Here is a 15,995-nt window from a genome sequence, read left to right as displayed (position 1 = left end):
ATAGGAAGAAAGTTATAACTGTATGAAAACAAAAATTTTGCATTATTTCAATGATGAATGTAGACAACCAGCCATGATAGTATAAACAGTATCTGTATTGATGTTACCAGTAGAAATCATAGATATTTCCACTTATTACTGTTATTGCAGTGATCTCAAAATGTCATTTATGATCATTACACTAATTAGAAATTACAGTAGTTATTAGCGCTTATAATGTATTTTGTTATTTCATGCATTAATAAAGGCACCATTGAACTATATAGCCTGTGGACCAAATCCAGGCTGCCACCTGGTTTTGTAAATAAAGTTTATTGGAATACAGCCATGCCCATTCATTTATGTATCATAGTTGCAAAAGAAAATTTCTTTCCCTGCAATGCCTAAACTACTTAGTATCTGACTCTTTCTGGAAAAAGTTTGCTGATACCTGTACTGATAAAGCAGCATATATATTTGGTACAATTTAAAAAATTGGGTAACTGTTGGTTTCTTTGCAAGCTCATGTGTTTTATTTTATGCATTTGAAAACGTTATTTATAGAAGTGACCCATAGGCTTCACCAGACAGCCAAAACATCCCTGACCAGGGGGCAAAAAGAAAGGAAAAAGAATCCCTGCCCTGCGGTGTTCCAGGCAGGGAGACAAAATGGCTTGATCTGTATTTCCTCTGCCTTCCCCCTTCTTGATCTGGCAAATTTTTCATGTTTTCAGTACCCAGTACCTAAGCTGCCTCTTCTTTATGGATGATGTTTTGAGTCCTTCCCTTGTGCCAGGCAGGGTCTTTATTAGGACTGTCTAATTTAATGCCCATGACAACACCATATGGTCTAGGTGTGACGGTCTTCATGCAGCAGTGAGGGAGGCTCAGAGGTGTTGTCAAGCCCATGTATTAATTTACCGAATGTTCACTGAGCACCTGCTATATGCCAGGCTCTGTGCCAAATGCCCAGGTGACAAAGCTGTCCGTGATGATGCCAAGGTTTGAATCAGGCCCGTCTGATGCCAGTGTTGGGGAGGCTCACATCACAGCAGGTGATGTTCAGGATGACAGGTGACGCCACACTGTCTCTTTGAAGCCAGACAGCAAGCAGCCAGCAAACTCGGTCACTCTTCCTTCTCTTGTGTTTCCATCCCACTTTACTCCATAGCTCCCTCTGCTCTAAAGGTTTATGTCTCGTTCTCACTCCTTAGTTTGTTGTTTGCATCAGCTTTGCCTAGAATAGACCATGGAGTTGGTATTTTCCCAGCTGTAGCAGCAACCTTAGGGATCCCTGCCAATGCCACTGGAATGGCCCTTTAAAATCTTTCTTTTTTGCAAGCATGAGCTTCTTTCCTGTAAGTGCATCTCTCTTCTCCAGCATTTTGTGGATTTCTAAGACCACAGGCTCTAATTTGCCCATCGCAACCCAGGTTTAAACATTTGCACATGTCATTTGATTGAGGGGTAGGTTAAAATTGATAGCAGGAGGGCCTGGCAATCAAGTCTCTATCTCAAATGAATAGAAAAATGGGACTGTAGGGCAAGGCCTGGTCACCGTGGTTCACCCCAGCTTGTGCAAGTCCTTCTGTCCAAAACCAGGGAGGTTGCTTTCTCCCCTAGAAACGTAGCCAATGTTCATTAGCTGGGTTGGGCAAGTACAGTATCAGGCATTTTTCTTAATTTCTTTTCTTTTTTCACATGTTGCAAGTGAAGAGCATTGTTCACCTGATTATCTACCTGGGCACCAGCAATTTATCAGTATATACACACATATTTCATCAATTTGAACTCATACTGCAATACTGTTTTGCAACCTACATTTTTCACTTGCTAACTAAAAACAATGCAGGAGGCTGCAAATAAGAAAAGAGTTTATTTGGGGTCTTAAGAATTGCAATTCGGAAGACACAGGTTGGGATAACCCTGAAAGAGCGTTCTGGAAGAGAAAGAGTCAGGGGCTTATAAAGACAAAAAGCCACCAGATTGTTAAAAGTTGCCTGGGGTGAGAGCTGTGGTTGACTCTGACGTGAATCAGAAAATATTTGTCCTTAAGGAACCACAAGCTGTTTTAGGATAGGGGTCCAATAAGTCGATAGACCATCACAAGTTATTTTAGGATAAGGGTCCGATAAGTATCTTGAATTTCTGGCAGGTGTTCTGGATCCCTTCATCAGGTCAAAAGGTCAGATTCCATCCAGTCTGACATGTGCATGGGTCACACTTCCTTAAAGGCCCCCAGCTTCATTTTAGAGAGCTCTCTTCGCAATATGGATTCCATTTTTATTTTCCTTTCACATACTTCACAACACAGTGTGACATGTTCTCATATTATTAAACACTCTTTCATACCAACACTTTAATGGCTATATTATGTATCATTTTCCTGCTTTAGCATTTTTATTTAAATTTTCCTTCATATTAAGTGACATTTGGAAGATTTGGTATGTCAGTCAGGGTTCAGTCAGGATACAGTTCAAATATCATTATTTGAACTGGGGAAATTTTTTTTTTTTTTTTTATTCTTAAAGATTTATTTATTTTTTTTTCAAATTTAATCAGTTATACATATACATATGTTCCCATATCCCCTCCCTTTTGCGTCTCCCTCCCACCCTCCCCATCCCACCCCTCCAGGCGGCCACAAAGCACCGAGCTGATCTCTGAACTGGGGAAATTTAATTTAAAAATCAGTAACTAGTGGAATCTGTTAACTGTGAGCAAAGGGGTAGAAAAGGACTCTGGTGGGTCCCCAGAAGGAGCAGTTGTGGCAAAGTAGCTGTGGCCTCTAGTCTGAGGAGGAGAGGACAATTTAAGAACTAAAGACCCCCCAGGGGGCACAGCCCCCTTCCCCAGGGCTCTTCAAAGAGAACATGGCTACCACAGAGGCATCACCACAGTGATGAAGGATGCAGGCCTGTGCTGAACTATGGGAGTGTGTCTTGCTGGAAGGTTGAGTAAGCAGAGCTGCTTGGAAGTGGCTTCTGGTAGGAGTAGGGCCTGAGGGTGTATCAGACCTGTGGACTTCTACATTTACTACTACTACTACTATGACTACTACTACTAAAATGGTGGCTTAAAAGAGAACTGCCTTTCTATGACCAGGCAGGATCATTCCAGTGCTCTCTTTTTTTTTTTTTTTTTTTGCGTTATGCGGGCCTCTCACTGTTGTGGCCTCTCCCGTTGTGGAGCACAGCCTCCAGACACGCAGGCTTAGCGGACATGGCTCACGGGCCCAGCCGCTCCGTGGCATGTGGGATCTTCCTGGACCGGGGCACGAACCCGTGTCCCCTGCATTGGCAGGCGGACTCGCAACCCCTGTGCCACCAGGGAAGCCCTCCAGTGCTCTCTTTTGGTGAAGCTTAACATTCTCCTACGATGGCAAACGGGAAATGCTTGCAGGGTCTATCTCCAATATACAAAGTGAGGCCAAGAATGTTGGATTTAGGGTTGAGAGACAATAAATGAATAACTGAAACACTTGAGCTTGCTTTTAGTTGTATTTCTCTGTTATAAACAATGTTTCAGTGGACATCTTTTGTAAAATGTCCACCTCTCTGATGTTTCCAAAGGAAAAATTCATAAAATTTGACTTTGATTTTTAAGGCTGTTATTAACGTTACAAAATAACCCATGAAAAATGTGTCTCTACTTACTGTCCTTAAAGTTATGTGTGGGAGGAAAGGCACATATTTTTGTCATAGAACTTACTACTTACTAGCTTTTCGGTTCTTGGGTTTATCTATTGGATTGTTAACTTGGAGACTGGAGGTGCTCCGAGCCAGGAGTCCTATGGTTGGAGCCTGGGGTCTAACCTAGTTGAGTGCCAAGCCCTGCAGTGATGGAGGCAGCTGTGTGTTGTTGGAACCCTCCACCACCTTGCCCAATCTCGTTAACTTACTCCCTTTCCATTCTAATTCACTGCTGCTGACAGATTTATTTCTCTGAAACATCCCCTTGGTCATAATGCTTAAAAGCCTTAAATGTTTCCTCTTTGTTTATTGTATTGAGAATAAAAGAGAAGCGAAGAGAATTGACCTTGGGTGCCGGGCCCCTTGCTTCCATTCTTTTGATGAGGAAACTAAAGCCAGTGGACTTGCCCAAGGTCACATGGGAAGTCAGTTGGTCCAGGCTCAACCTGGAGCTTCCTTCCTTCCAGTTCACTGCTCTTTCCAGGTTCCCAGACCCCTGCTGGTCAGTTGTCCTCACCACCTTATTGTTCTCCCAGCACAGCACCTGTAGTGAAAGAGAGTCTATGAATACACGTCCTCATCCTTTGACACTCATACTGTGTCTTTGCTGGTGCTTATCCCACCATCTGTATTGCCAAAATGAACCACCTCACCTTCTGTGCTCAAGGGACTGGCTACTCTGACTTCAAGGTGGATTCCATCTAAGTAGTGACCTGCCATTACTTTTTTTTTTTTTTTTTTTTTTTTTTTTGCACCACACCACATGGCATGTGGGATCTTAGTTCCCCAGCCAGGGATTGAACCCACGCCCCCGGCAGTGGAAGTGTGGAGTCTTAACCACTGGACTGCCAGGGAAGTCCTATTACTTTTTAACAGATTGGACTCAGTCAATTCTTATCCTAGGATGTTAGAGGGACACAGGCATGGATTGGGTTCTACCCTGAGCTTTTGGTCCTGGGGCCTGGACACCAGGTAAAGGCAGGTGTGTGCTCACTCCTGCCATATGAAAGTGGCTGAGGAAACAAGCATCTTCCCTGACTTTCTAAAAGGGTGCCTCTTTTTAAGCAGCAGTGAACATCTAATAGTGCCTGTTGCTTTAAGCTAAGCATGTCCTTCTCCGGAAAAGCACCGTTCTTTTTCTTTCTCCTACAAGCAGTTGATTAAAATGCCAAGGGGGACAGGCATTCTTCGGCTGTTCCTCCCCTTGGGCTCATCACACCCCATAGACTCCCCTGGGCTCCTGCAGGCTGTCTGCCCGCTTCGCTCCACTCCTTCCACCCAGGTCTTATTACAAGTAGAAAGAGAGCAAAGCGTTCCGGTCTGTGTTTACACAGCACAAATAAGTAGTTAACAGAATCTTACTTAACACCTGTCTTGTCTGTCTTCTCTTGGTTTGGGGAATTGTGTAAATGGTACATGGGTGCTGTGAAAAGTAAAATGATTAAAGAAACACAATAACTGAGAATAGAACCTAGCTAGAGGCTTGAAGAAAGAGTGGAACAGAAGTCAAATCAAGATCCTTCAAATCCACGGGTGATGATGAGCTGCTAAAGCCATATGGGGCTGAGGAGTGGGGGGAGGAACGTGGTCCCTGATGGTAAGGACCCCCGGGGGAAGGCTGAAATATTAGTTACGGAAAATGTACATTTAGAATAGTTTGCCACCCTTTCTTCCTTATCCTTTTTCCCCACCTCACCTCTCAGCCTTTTTTTTCCTGGCTTTTGCGGGTTTGGATTTATTTTAGGGTATTTCTATCCTCCTCCTCAAATGTTAGACCTGTAGTCCTCCGTCTAGAGGCATTGCTCTGTAACCTAGCAACCGGCATGTCATATGCGGTCCTCACTTATTTCCTTCAGCCCAAAGATCTGAAGATCATGCACATGGACACATAAAGGATGGAAAGGATCAGGTCTACGTGCAAAATCAGTCTTTGTGACGATTGAGCAATGGATGCGAAGAACAGCCTTATTTCCTAGTAATACATCCAAAGTAAGGGCCTCATCACATCAGGAGAGAGAGACAGTGATAGACAAAGACAGAGCAAGGAGGAGAAGGAGCCAAAGAAAAGATCCTGGAGCTTCCTGGACTTGTGGGGTTGTAAGTGCCCCCTCCCCCGCCCCTCCCCTCCTCCTCCCCCTCCGACCTCCTGCTTTCCTTGCTCGATAGCGGGAAGAGGGGTAGAATTCGGAATTTTTGACCAGGGAATGATTCCTAATTTGTCTGGCTACATAGAAAGTTGGCAGACTGAGATAAATTTCAGAGGGAAAAATATGACAACAGCGACGTTTTTCTGCAGGATCTTATTATCCAGTCCACACAGAGGCCGAGTCACTGAGCTGATTCTGTGAAGAAACACAAAGACATCCTCTCGAGACGCCTGTGAATGTCAGGGGCTAGTACAGTCTGCCACTGCTGGCTTAGGAGTAAATGGGACAGTGGGGCCTTAGCGGGCTTTCACTGGGCCCCCTGTCATTCATTCTTCCCGTGCATTGTGTGCCGTTAGGACATTATCCCGCAGAAATGTTCTTTCTGCTGCTTTCTGCTCCTCAGTTTTGAGGAGGTGGCATTAGTCTTGTTTGCCTCAGTTTATTACCTCGAAATTCAGAATACTTACTCTAAATGTCATGCATAGTCTTATGAATTAGACTGGGATGATTCTAAACTTTATTGTACATGAGAATTACTTGGGAGCATAGTGAAAATATAGAGTCCCAGGTCCCTGAGTGTGGGCTTGGCGAGCTGGGGAGTCCCAGAAATCTGCATTTTAATACTCATGGTGATTCTAAAGCCAATGGTATGAAGATCCCATGAGAATAGGAGATTAAAGACTGATTTCCTAGAGAGGGGCATGGGACAGTTTCTTGGCTCTATGAGTTGATGGATACATTCTTCATTACTGCAGAATCCCCCTCTCCATTTGAAGGGAGGGAGTTCACTTTTATTTTTTGTTCCTTCCCCATGTGCTTTTATATGTCATTTAGCGGTGTTCCTTGTCTGGCCCCGAGAGAGGTGACCTTGACTCTGTTGAATGCTGATGGATAGGTCCTGTTGAAAGCTGCCTCCCCAAGGTCAGTGGCATAACCTGTTGATGAAGCAAAGCTGGCCAGTGTATGAGTCACCTCACTAAGGGAGAACAGTACCAGGCCAAGCTGTGGCAGCGCCTCGGCAGGTAGAGGTGTATTGGTCAGGGTCAACGAGAGGTGATGGTCAGCGGGTAGAGGGCGGCAGCCAATGGACAGGATAAGGAAGCACAATCACACGCACACCCATACACACACACACAGCCCTTATTGAATGCTTGGAGGACTGCATCAAAGAAGGCCCCTCTGAAACAGACCTAGAGGCCTGAGACTATGATAAAAGAGTGAGTGGCAGCTCCCCAGCCTTTGATGCGGAGCCCGCTGTGTGCCAGAACCCCCTCCTCAGCCATGCTGGTCTGCTGATAGAAGAGGCGTACAGTTGCTAACTGTTATTCTGCTGGATATGTGCTGCTGACTTCCTAAAGTCTTAGACTCAGGATAACATAGATGGCACTATTATTTTTACTGATTGGATTACATATAGAGACTAGCTAAAAACAAATAAGCATACACAGCACTGTGCTTTTTAGATGTTATTTTTGCACTAATGATAAACAGCTAACTTTTTTTCATGAGTGTTTGCAAGGTGTTTGCCATTCTCTGTTCTAAGCACTTTAAATGGATTATTTCAGTTAATCCTCAGAACAGCCTTAGGAGACAGGTGCTCTCCTTATTTTACACCTGAACAAGCTGACACAAAGGGCAGCTGTGTCACTTGTAGCAGATTCCCCAGGTAAGAAGTGACATGTGGATCCAATTGAGACTGTCCTATCTGGAAATCCAACTCTTAAGTGATGCTGCAGTGTCTGGATGGAACTTATGAAATTAAGAGTAAGTCCAAGCCTTTTCCTTTGTCTACATCACAAGTTAGACAGCCTTGGAGAGCAAAGGGTGTCATCAGTCTGTGGCAGATGAGGTGGAATCCAGGTGATTTTCCTGATAGAATAGTCTCTGAAGCAGATGTCTACCATTGCCTATTTCTTTCAGTTTGATCTACCTTTCTGTCGGGACCTTAACGTTTTTAAGGCATATAATAGCGGCTCTTCTACTTATCTTTTTTATTCCAAAATACAAAATGCTGATTAAGAAACATCTTTTTAGGGAAAAGGAAGAGACAGAGGGCAAGTGGACTGCCGACTGGGAAGGGAGGCGTGCTGCTCTCGGCGTAATAGTCCCGATCGCTCTCATTTTTGAACCAGTTTTAGGCCAGGCACAGATCATCTGTCACGTCTGGTTCTTACTACATTCTCTAAGCAATGACTTGTTCTTCCCATATTAGGGAGGAGAAAACTTAGATCAGAGTGGTTAAGTAGCTCGCACTGAGCACACACAGCTGGTGCGAGACGGAGGTCATTTGAACCCAGCCCTGCCTGTCAGTGGTTTTAACACTGCTTTTGTTTTAAACAATCCTCAAGACCCTTTCTTCAAAGAACTCCTACTTGGGTCCCAGAAAGTCAGGAGTCAACGTTGTAGGAGCCCACATGGGGGCCTGGAAGTCAACTGCTTGAGATCACCCCGGCCGTACTCCCACCTGGTGCCCCGTGCCCAGGGCATCCCAGGGAACACCTGGGCATCTGCAGAGCATTTGTTTATACCATTCTTACTTCTTTGCTCTCATATATGTTGACCAGGTGATGAGCTCTCCCCGTTGAAGATAAATGCAAGATCTAGATCTTCTTACCTTTTCCAGAGAGAGCACAGCATCTGGTGTCAGATATGTTCCCCACCCTGATGAGTGTGAGTCCGCCCTTCCCCCTCCATAATGTTGGGCAAATAATTTATCCTCTTAGTAGCTTTGGTTTCTTATCTTTAAAATGAGCATCAAGTTATTATGATGGTTAAATAAGCATTCCAACAAAAACCAAAAACCCTCACCCCAGTACCTTTCAATAAATGTTAGTTTATTGCTTTTATTAGGAATGCTTCATCGTCACTCCTAATTTTCATGAGGAGAGATTATTGCTAAACCCTCCTGGTTTCTTCATACCCTCTTTCCCTACTTGATTCGTTATTTGGGAAGAGTAAACTGGACCCCCTTTTCCTCTTGGGAAGGAACTTGCCTTTGGTCTTACCTCAACGGGTATGTTAATCTGAGGGTTTAGTTATCTGTCTGCTGGTTCTCACTCTCAGCCTTGTGTTCACTAATCACTAATAAAGGAGGTATTTTAGTCTTTCATCTTCTGACTCTCTTTCATTTAGAACCTGACAGGAAAGAGGTATGCTATGTGTTTGGCTTCCTTAATTCTATAATTACTATTTGTGGTCTTCCTCTCCAATTCTCATAGAGGCATAGAATTTTAGAGTTGAAAGGAGTTTGTTTTTTTTTTAAAGACTGAAATTCATTTCACCATCTCATACCTGAGCCTGGCTGCCAGGTGGCTATTCAGCCCTTGCCTGCACACTTTGGGTAATGAGGACCTTGCTCTCTCAAGGAGGTGGCCCAGGGTGTCTGGCTGGGGATGCTCTAGATTGCGCTGAAATTGCCCGAGGAAGGTTTGGATCTGGCAGTATGGAGTTTTCAGGCCTGAACTCAGTATAAAACGCTCAGGTTAGGTTTTCTTTGGGAGAGAGTATTGGCCTGAAGCCTGTTCGCTTTCAGATAATTCTTTTACAAAATTCATTTTCCAATAAGTAGTCAGAATTGGCTGAGGGAGAGAGTGAGTGTTCTTTGTGTTTTTGGCATCTCATCCTGAGAAATTTCCCACCAGTTCAGCGTGCCTGCTGCATCCTGAGCAAATTCTAGCTTGGGACTTGTCTGAAACAGTACAGGAGAAGGGCCCACAGCACTTTATTAACCTCCTGGCCTCAGTGCTCCAGGGTGAGGGATGTGGTATTGTGACTCCCAGAAGGCCAACTCCTGAAAGCTGAGCATGGTGCGTACTCTGGTGGCAGAAAAGAAAACTACCAGTGAAATTCTCCCTTCAATGCCAAAGAGGCTAAGTGAAAGTTTCAAGGCACTCACCTCAAATACACTTGCCAAGTGGAGATGGACTGATCTGGGATCTGCTCATTTATGCTGTTTGTTCTTAACTTCAAGGCAAAATGCAGTAGGGACCAGCAAATGTTAAGAAACCAGGTTCCTTTCTAACCTTTCGTTTAAAAAAGAACAGCTTTATTGAGATATAATTCACGTACCAAAAAACTCACCTTATAAAGTGTTCAATTCATTGGATTTTACTATATTCACAGATTTCTGAAATCATCACCATAATCAATTTTAGAACATTTAATCACCCCCCCAAAACCCCTGCATCCATTATCACTCACTCCCAAATCCTCCTCCGCCAGCCCTTGGAAGCCATTAATCTGCTTCCTGTTTCTATGGATTTGCCTCTTTTGATAAATGGAATCATAAAATATGTGGCCTTTGCCTCTAGACTCTTTCACTTGATGTTTTCAAGATTCATCTACGTGGTAGTGTGTATCAATACTTCATTTCTTTTTATGGCCTAATAATATTCCATTATATGGATTTACCACATTTTGTTTATCTAGTCATCTGCTGATGGACATTCAGGTTGTTTACACTTTTGGCTATTATGAATAACATTTCTATGAACATTCGTGTACAAGTTTTTATGTGGACATATAGTTTCGGTTCTCTTGTGTGTATATGTGGGAATGGTATTGCTGGGTCATGTTCCCTTAAAAACCTTTTTAAATTGCTTTTTTTGATTGCTATCCTTGGGCCCCGTATTCCTGTTTTCTGGGTTTATATTCACTTCCTCTGTACTGAATGCTGTCCATGACTTGGTATAAAGAAACAGAACAGAAATAGACTCATGGACTTTGAAAACAAACTTATGGTTCCCAAAGGGGAAAGGTCGGGGGGGGGGGGTGGCGGGGAGGGATGAGTTAACAGTATGGGATTAACATATACACACTACTATATATAAAATAGATAATCAACAAGGACCTACTGTATAGCACAGGGAACTCTACTCACTATTCTGTAATAACCTATATGGGAAAAGAATCTGAAAAAGAATGGTTTTATGTATATGTATAACTGAATCACTTTGCTGTGCACCTGAAACTAACACAACATTGTAAATCAGCTATACTCCAAAATAAAAATTAAATTAAACAAAAAGAATTGAAGGAAAAAAATAAAGTTAATACATCTGGGACCCAGTTTAAAGTTCTTTGTGAAATAACTAAAAATTACTCAAGTGAGAATAAACTGAATCATATGAATGCTTATTATATAGAGTCTCTGCTAGATTATATTTACCTTTGTTCTTTTCTTTCCCAAGCGTCCACTTGAAGATTTACAAAGTTTTTTTTTTCTTTTCCAGAATCGCAATGAAATAAAAAATGGCACTATCCTTCGATTAACCACATCTCCAGTAAGTTGATCTTTGTTTGTAGCTTTCTAGTAATGTCTTTGATCTGCAGTTTGTTAAAGGGATTATGGGATGTTAATTTTTCACGGTGACTTCTGTGTGAAACAAAAGATCTTTGGACGGTCCTCATATTCTGGACTGGCAGGAATGCCCCTCCTTCTATTTCCCATTACAGAAAGGGCAGTTTTTGTTCCAGGTTATGTGCAAGTAAATTGACCTTAAAGTTTGAGTTTTGGGGTCATCTCAGCAATTCTCATATTACAGATGGGATAACTCAGCTGTACTGATCGGTTTTACCTACCTGTCCACAGATCCACCTAAGGCCATCTGAACAAATTCAGACAACAAACAAAGGAAACAAAACTAGAGACAGCCCATTACTTCCCTTTGAAGTCAGAGGGTGTGTCTGTGTGTGAAAGAGAGAGAGAGTTTAAGCATTTTCTAGTTTTGGTCAGTTATTATGGCAATTCATAAAAATATAGTTTAAGAAATGTTTGCCACTTAACGCTGTTTCACCGACAGCTGATTCTAGAAAAAACAAAACAAAACACTTCAAAGTCTTCCAGATAAAAGCTGCTAAACAAAATGCTACAGTATATTTAGATTACTATAGCCGACTGTGTTGCTTATCTTGATCTTTCTTGCTGGCTTATAGATACTTTGGGTAGTAACATTAGCATATTTAAACTACGTATTTTTCACAGTGCATTTTATCTCTTTCCTAAAAAATAATCTGCACAAAATACACCAAGTGTTTCTATTTTCACTCTGAATATGTGATGAAAACTGTGTCTAGCTCTCATTTTCAGTTTCCACTGAAGCCATGTGGTAGGCTAAAAATAAATATAAAAATTGGGAAAAGCATCTGGCTAAAATTAAATTGTGGGTACTGTAACCACCACAAATTCTTCTTGTCGAAAATTACATTAGAGAGGCTTACAAACTCCTGAACATTTTACCCAGTAACATTTTGAGCCTAAACACAGTGATGGACTCCATAAGAATATGTTGCTGGCATTGGCTGAACTGTCTTTTGGTACCTTCTTTTCCACTTAATGGGAATTATGATTCATACTCATTTTTCAGTGGCTACATGATGAGCTGAGACATTTTTGTCTGCCTTAGCGTTGATCTTCTTACTTTAGTCAGCATTATTTCATGTTAATTTGACCTTTAGAGACCATGGTTTCATTTGGGTTTTGTAGTTCCTATTTATCCTGCTGAAATTATTCATCTGCTTGATGGGCAGAAAGAGTACACCTTGCATTTTGTTTCCTCTCAGAATTAGAAAGGCACTGCTTTTTAAAAAAATCTAGGCCTTCACTAAATGAAGTCAGTTCTCTTTTTTATTTGCCATGGGTTCATGAACAACATTTCTGCAGCGCTAAGCTACTCCTTGAAAGAATGTTAGGTGTTTGGCAGGGTGGAGTTTGTCAGCATCTGGAAAGTCAAGTACTAACACCATGGCATGACTTGGCATCACTGGGGACAATGGAGCTTGTGCCCTTCATATACCCAGCACGGTGAATGGAGAGATGTGAAAGCCAGTGCACAAGGCAATATTATACGATGGAATTCACTACAAGAGATTGGTTTACATTTTCCAGAGGACAGTGGTCCCCAAACCTGAATCATTGGTAGAATTTTTAAAATGCTGATGTCTGAGCCTTTAAAGAGAAGCTGAATAATGGTATCTAGGAATAGGGTCCAGGCACCTGCAGTTTAAGTAAGCATTTATGGTTTGACTGTAGCCACAGGGTATAGAATTGGGAATTACGCTATAATCAAGATAGTTTGGATCTGTACACTTCACTTGTTGCTGGTAGACTTTTTAAAAAATTATTTTGTGTTTGACTGAAAAATATGGGTCAGCATATGCTAACTCTTTCACTTTTTATATACACAATAAAAATATGTTAAAAAAATAGCTGTCTCTATTAAATTTGCTAGGAAAACTGGCAAGCAGTGTTGTGCTAGCTTTTACAAGTCCTTTCATCTACCTCAGCTGAACTCTCCCTGTAGCCAGAAAAGACGCACACATGCCCACACTCGTACACACATGCATACACACACTCTTGTTTTAGGCAATGTGCAGCTGGGCTGAGTCTCACCTCCACTCTATCAATGATGGTATTTTTGTTGATGGATTTATTTTCAGTCCTCCTCTATATAGAACCATCCTTTCTGGATTGTTCCTAACAAAATAGGGCATTAATAAGAGAAGATCGAAGAAAACAACCTACATTTTTATTCTTTTAAAAGTCCAACACTTGGCTTATGGTCTTCCTCTGCATTGCACATCTTTAGACAATCTCTCTAGTAACCATCTTAAACATGTATCTTTTTTAGGTGTCCTGTCCTTATCCATCTCTCCAGTATCATGAAAATCTAGCCATGAACATACTCAGGGAATGTGTGCAAATGTGTGTGAATTTCTGAGCATTTCAGGGTTTGGAAACCTTCAGGTTGTGCAGCTAAGTAGTGTTCCCTTGTACCTGCCATGATAATAATACCTATGGAAATCTAACCTGAGGTCACACGTTGCATAAAGCATATTTTACATAAATTTTGGCTATTGTTCCTATTAGAAGAAGCTTGCATTCCCAGACCATTGTTTTCACTTTCCTGAAATTTTTGTTTTAAAAAGTTTTCACAGTAAATATATTTGTAATCTTGGAGTGTGGAAAGCTACTCTAAGTAGGACACAAAACCCAGAAGTCATAAAGAAAAAGATTGATAAATTTGACTACCAAAAAGTAAAAACAACCCCACAAAACCTTCATGTTTGGAAAGTATTCCAGAAACAAAGTCAAAAACAGCAAATTAAGGAAAACAATTGGCAACTTGAATGATAAATAGAGGGCTAATTTCTCAATTTGCAGGATCTCTTATGAATAAATTAACTGCCCCCAAAACAGATGGCCAAAAGCTATAAACAAAAATGATTTCTTTCTCTCTCTTGATCTATAAATCTCTATATATAGTCTATCTATAGATATATATAGATAGATGGATCTGTATAGATCTATATATGGCTATTTAGCTATAGCTGTATAGATCTATATAGATATAGATACATATGACAGAAAAAACTCAATCTTTCTCTCAAAAGAGATGAAAATCTACACTCCTAGATAATCAAGGTGTGAGGCAAAGATGCTGTGGTGTCAAGAGTATAAATTGGTATAGCCTCTTTGGAGGGCAATTTAGCTGTATCCACCCAAGCTTAAAATACATATGTCTATGGGACTTCCCTGGCAGTCTAGTGGTTAAGACTCCCCTCTTCCATTGCAGGGGGCGCAGTTCGATCCCTGGTCAGGGAACTAAGATCCCGCGTGCTGCGTGGCCAAAAAAAAAAAGAAAAAAAAATACATATGTCTTTGTCCTAACAATTTTACTACTGGGAATTTATCCAGTAGATAGACTCACAAAAGCACTGCAGGACACACACACACACACACACACACACACACACACACACCCCATACACACCCATACAGGGCTGTATGCATCATTGCTTTCAGTAATCAAAAACTGAAACCTGTTAACTGTCTATCAGTTGGGACTAGTTAAATGCATTGGGTAATAACCATGTGATAGAATACTGTGTAGCTGTAAAAAAGAATGTGTCGTGCTGCCTCAGAGGCATCTACAAATTTTATTATTGAGTGCAAAAGCAGGTTGCAGAACATTGTGTATGGAGTGACAGCGTTATGCACAGGGAAAGGAGGTGTATGTATGTTGATAAAAGGATAAAAATGATTCTCAAGGGACACAAGAAACTGTTAACATTAGGCTAACTTTATTTATCGTTTTATAACTTCCGGTAGTACTTACATATTTCTATACCATATGCTGGTGTTATTTTTAATTAAATAAATACACACACAAATACATATCATAATGTCACTACAGTATACAAGAGGTGAATCATAACATTCCATACTAAAACCATTCCAGTATTCCAAACCATTAGATTTTTTTGTTTGTTTGTTTTTGTTTGTTTGTTTTGTTTTTTTGCGGTACGCGGGCCTCTCTCACTGTTGTGGCCTCTCCCGTTGCGGAGCACAGCCTCCGGACACGCAGGCTCAGCGGCCATGGCTCACGGGCCCAGCCGCTCCGTGGCATGTGGGATCTTCCCAAACTGGGGCACGAACCCGTGACCCCTGCATCGGCAGGCGGACTCTCAACCACTGTGCCACCAGGGAAGCCCCAAACCATTAGATTTTTAAGAGCCATTTTATATATGACCTGAACTCTTCTTGCCTTTTATCCCTCATTTGGCCCGTGTGGACATATTAAATAAAACTGCTCATCAAGTATCTGCTGTTGCTTTGTCAGCTCTAAGCATAACCCTGCCTTTGGGGAAATGATATTAGAGGCATCTGGGTCAGAGGGCTTGTCACACTGATTTTGGGGGCCAGTTACCCTAGCTAAAAGAAAAGCAGTGTTATCACATTCACTCTGTGGATTCAGGTTATCATAGATTCTTAACAGGGAGACCATTAAAATTTTTGGAACCAATTTCTCTCCACGGAGCTGAGAGACTTGAAAAGAATTGTAAGCTGTCTTAAGTTCTATTTCTCTCCATTGCCCTATGAGCCTAACTTAGAGAGAAGCCAGTGGAGGCTTTTAGGCAGAGGAGTGACAAGATCACTCTGGCTGCTGCCCAAGAACAGGTTGTAGGTGGCAGGGGGACAGGTTAGGAGCTCAGGGCAGCAGTCCCGGCAGGAGATGAAGATGGTGTGGGCTGCCTGCGTTGTAAGGACGCAGAGGGTCTGAAGGAGTGTTAGAGGGCAAGCGCTAGTACTTCCTGATACTTTGGATGTGGTGCCCCTTGAGAGAGGCTGCGAGGATGGCCCGGTATTTGGGCACAATAAACAGTAGTGCTGTTTACT

General features: G+C 42.0%; 1 protein-coding gene across 9 annotated transcripts in view; it reads left to right on the top strand.

Moving 5' to 3' along the window:
- Nucleotides 1-15,995, top strand: part of ELMO1 (engulfment and cell motility 1) — an 813,276-nt gene that overhangs the window by 389,935 nt on the left and 407,346 nt on the right. For all 9 annotated transcript variants that reach the window (XM_081244556.1, XM_081244561.1, XM_081244557.1 and 6 more), the window contains one exon: nucleotides 11,050-11,100. In XM_081244556.1, coding sequence (XP_081100682.1) covers nucleotides 11,050-11,100 — 51 coding nt within the window. The remainder of the gene's footprint in view (nucleotides 1-11,049; nucleotides 11,101-15,995) is intronic.

Source organism: Mesoplodon bidens (genome assembly GCF_964165515.1).
Source record: "Mesoplodon bidens genome assembly, chromosome: 9".
Classification (NCBI taxonomy): domain Eukaryota; kingdom Metazoa; phylum Chordata; class Mammalia; order Artiodactyla; family Ziphiidae; genus Mesoplodon; species Mesoplodon bidens.
The sequence above is the reverse complement of the archived record's forward strand: the minus strand, read 5'-3'. Positions and strand labels throughout refer to the sequence as shown.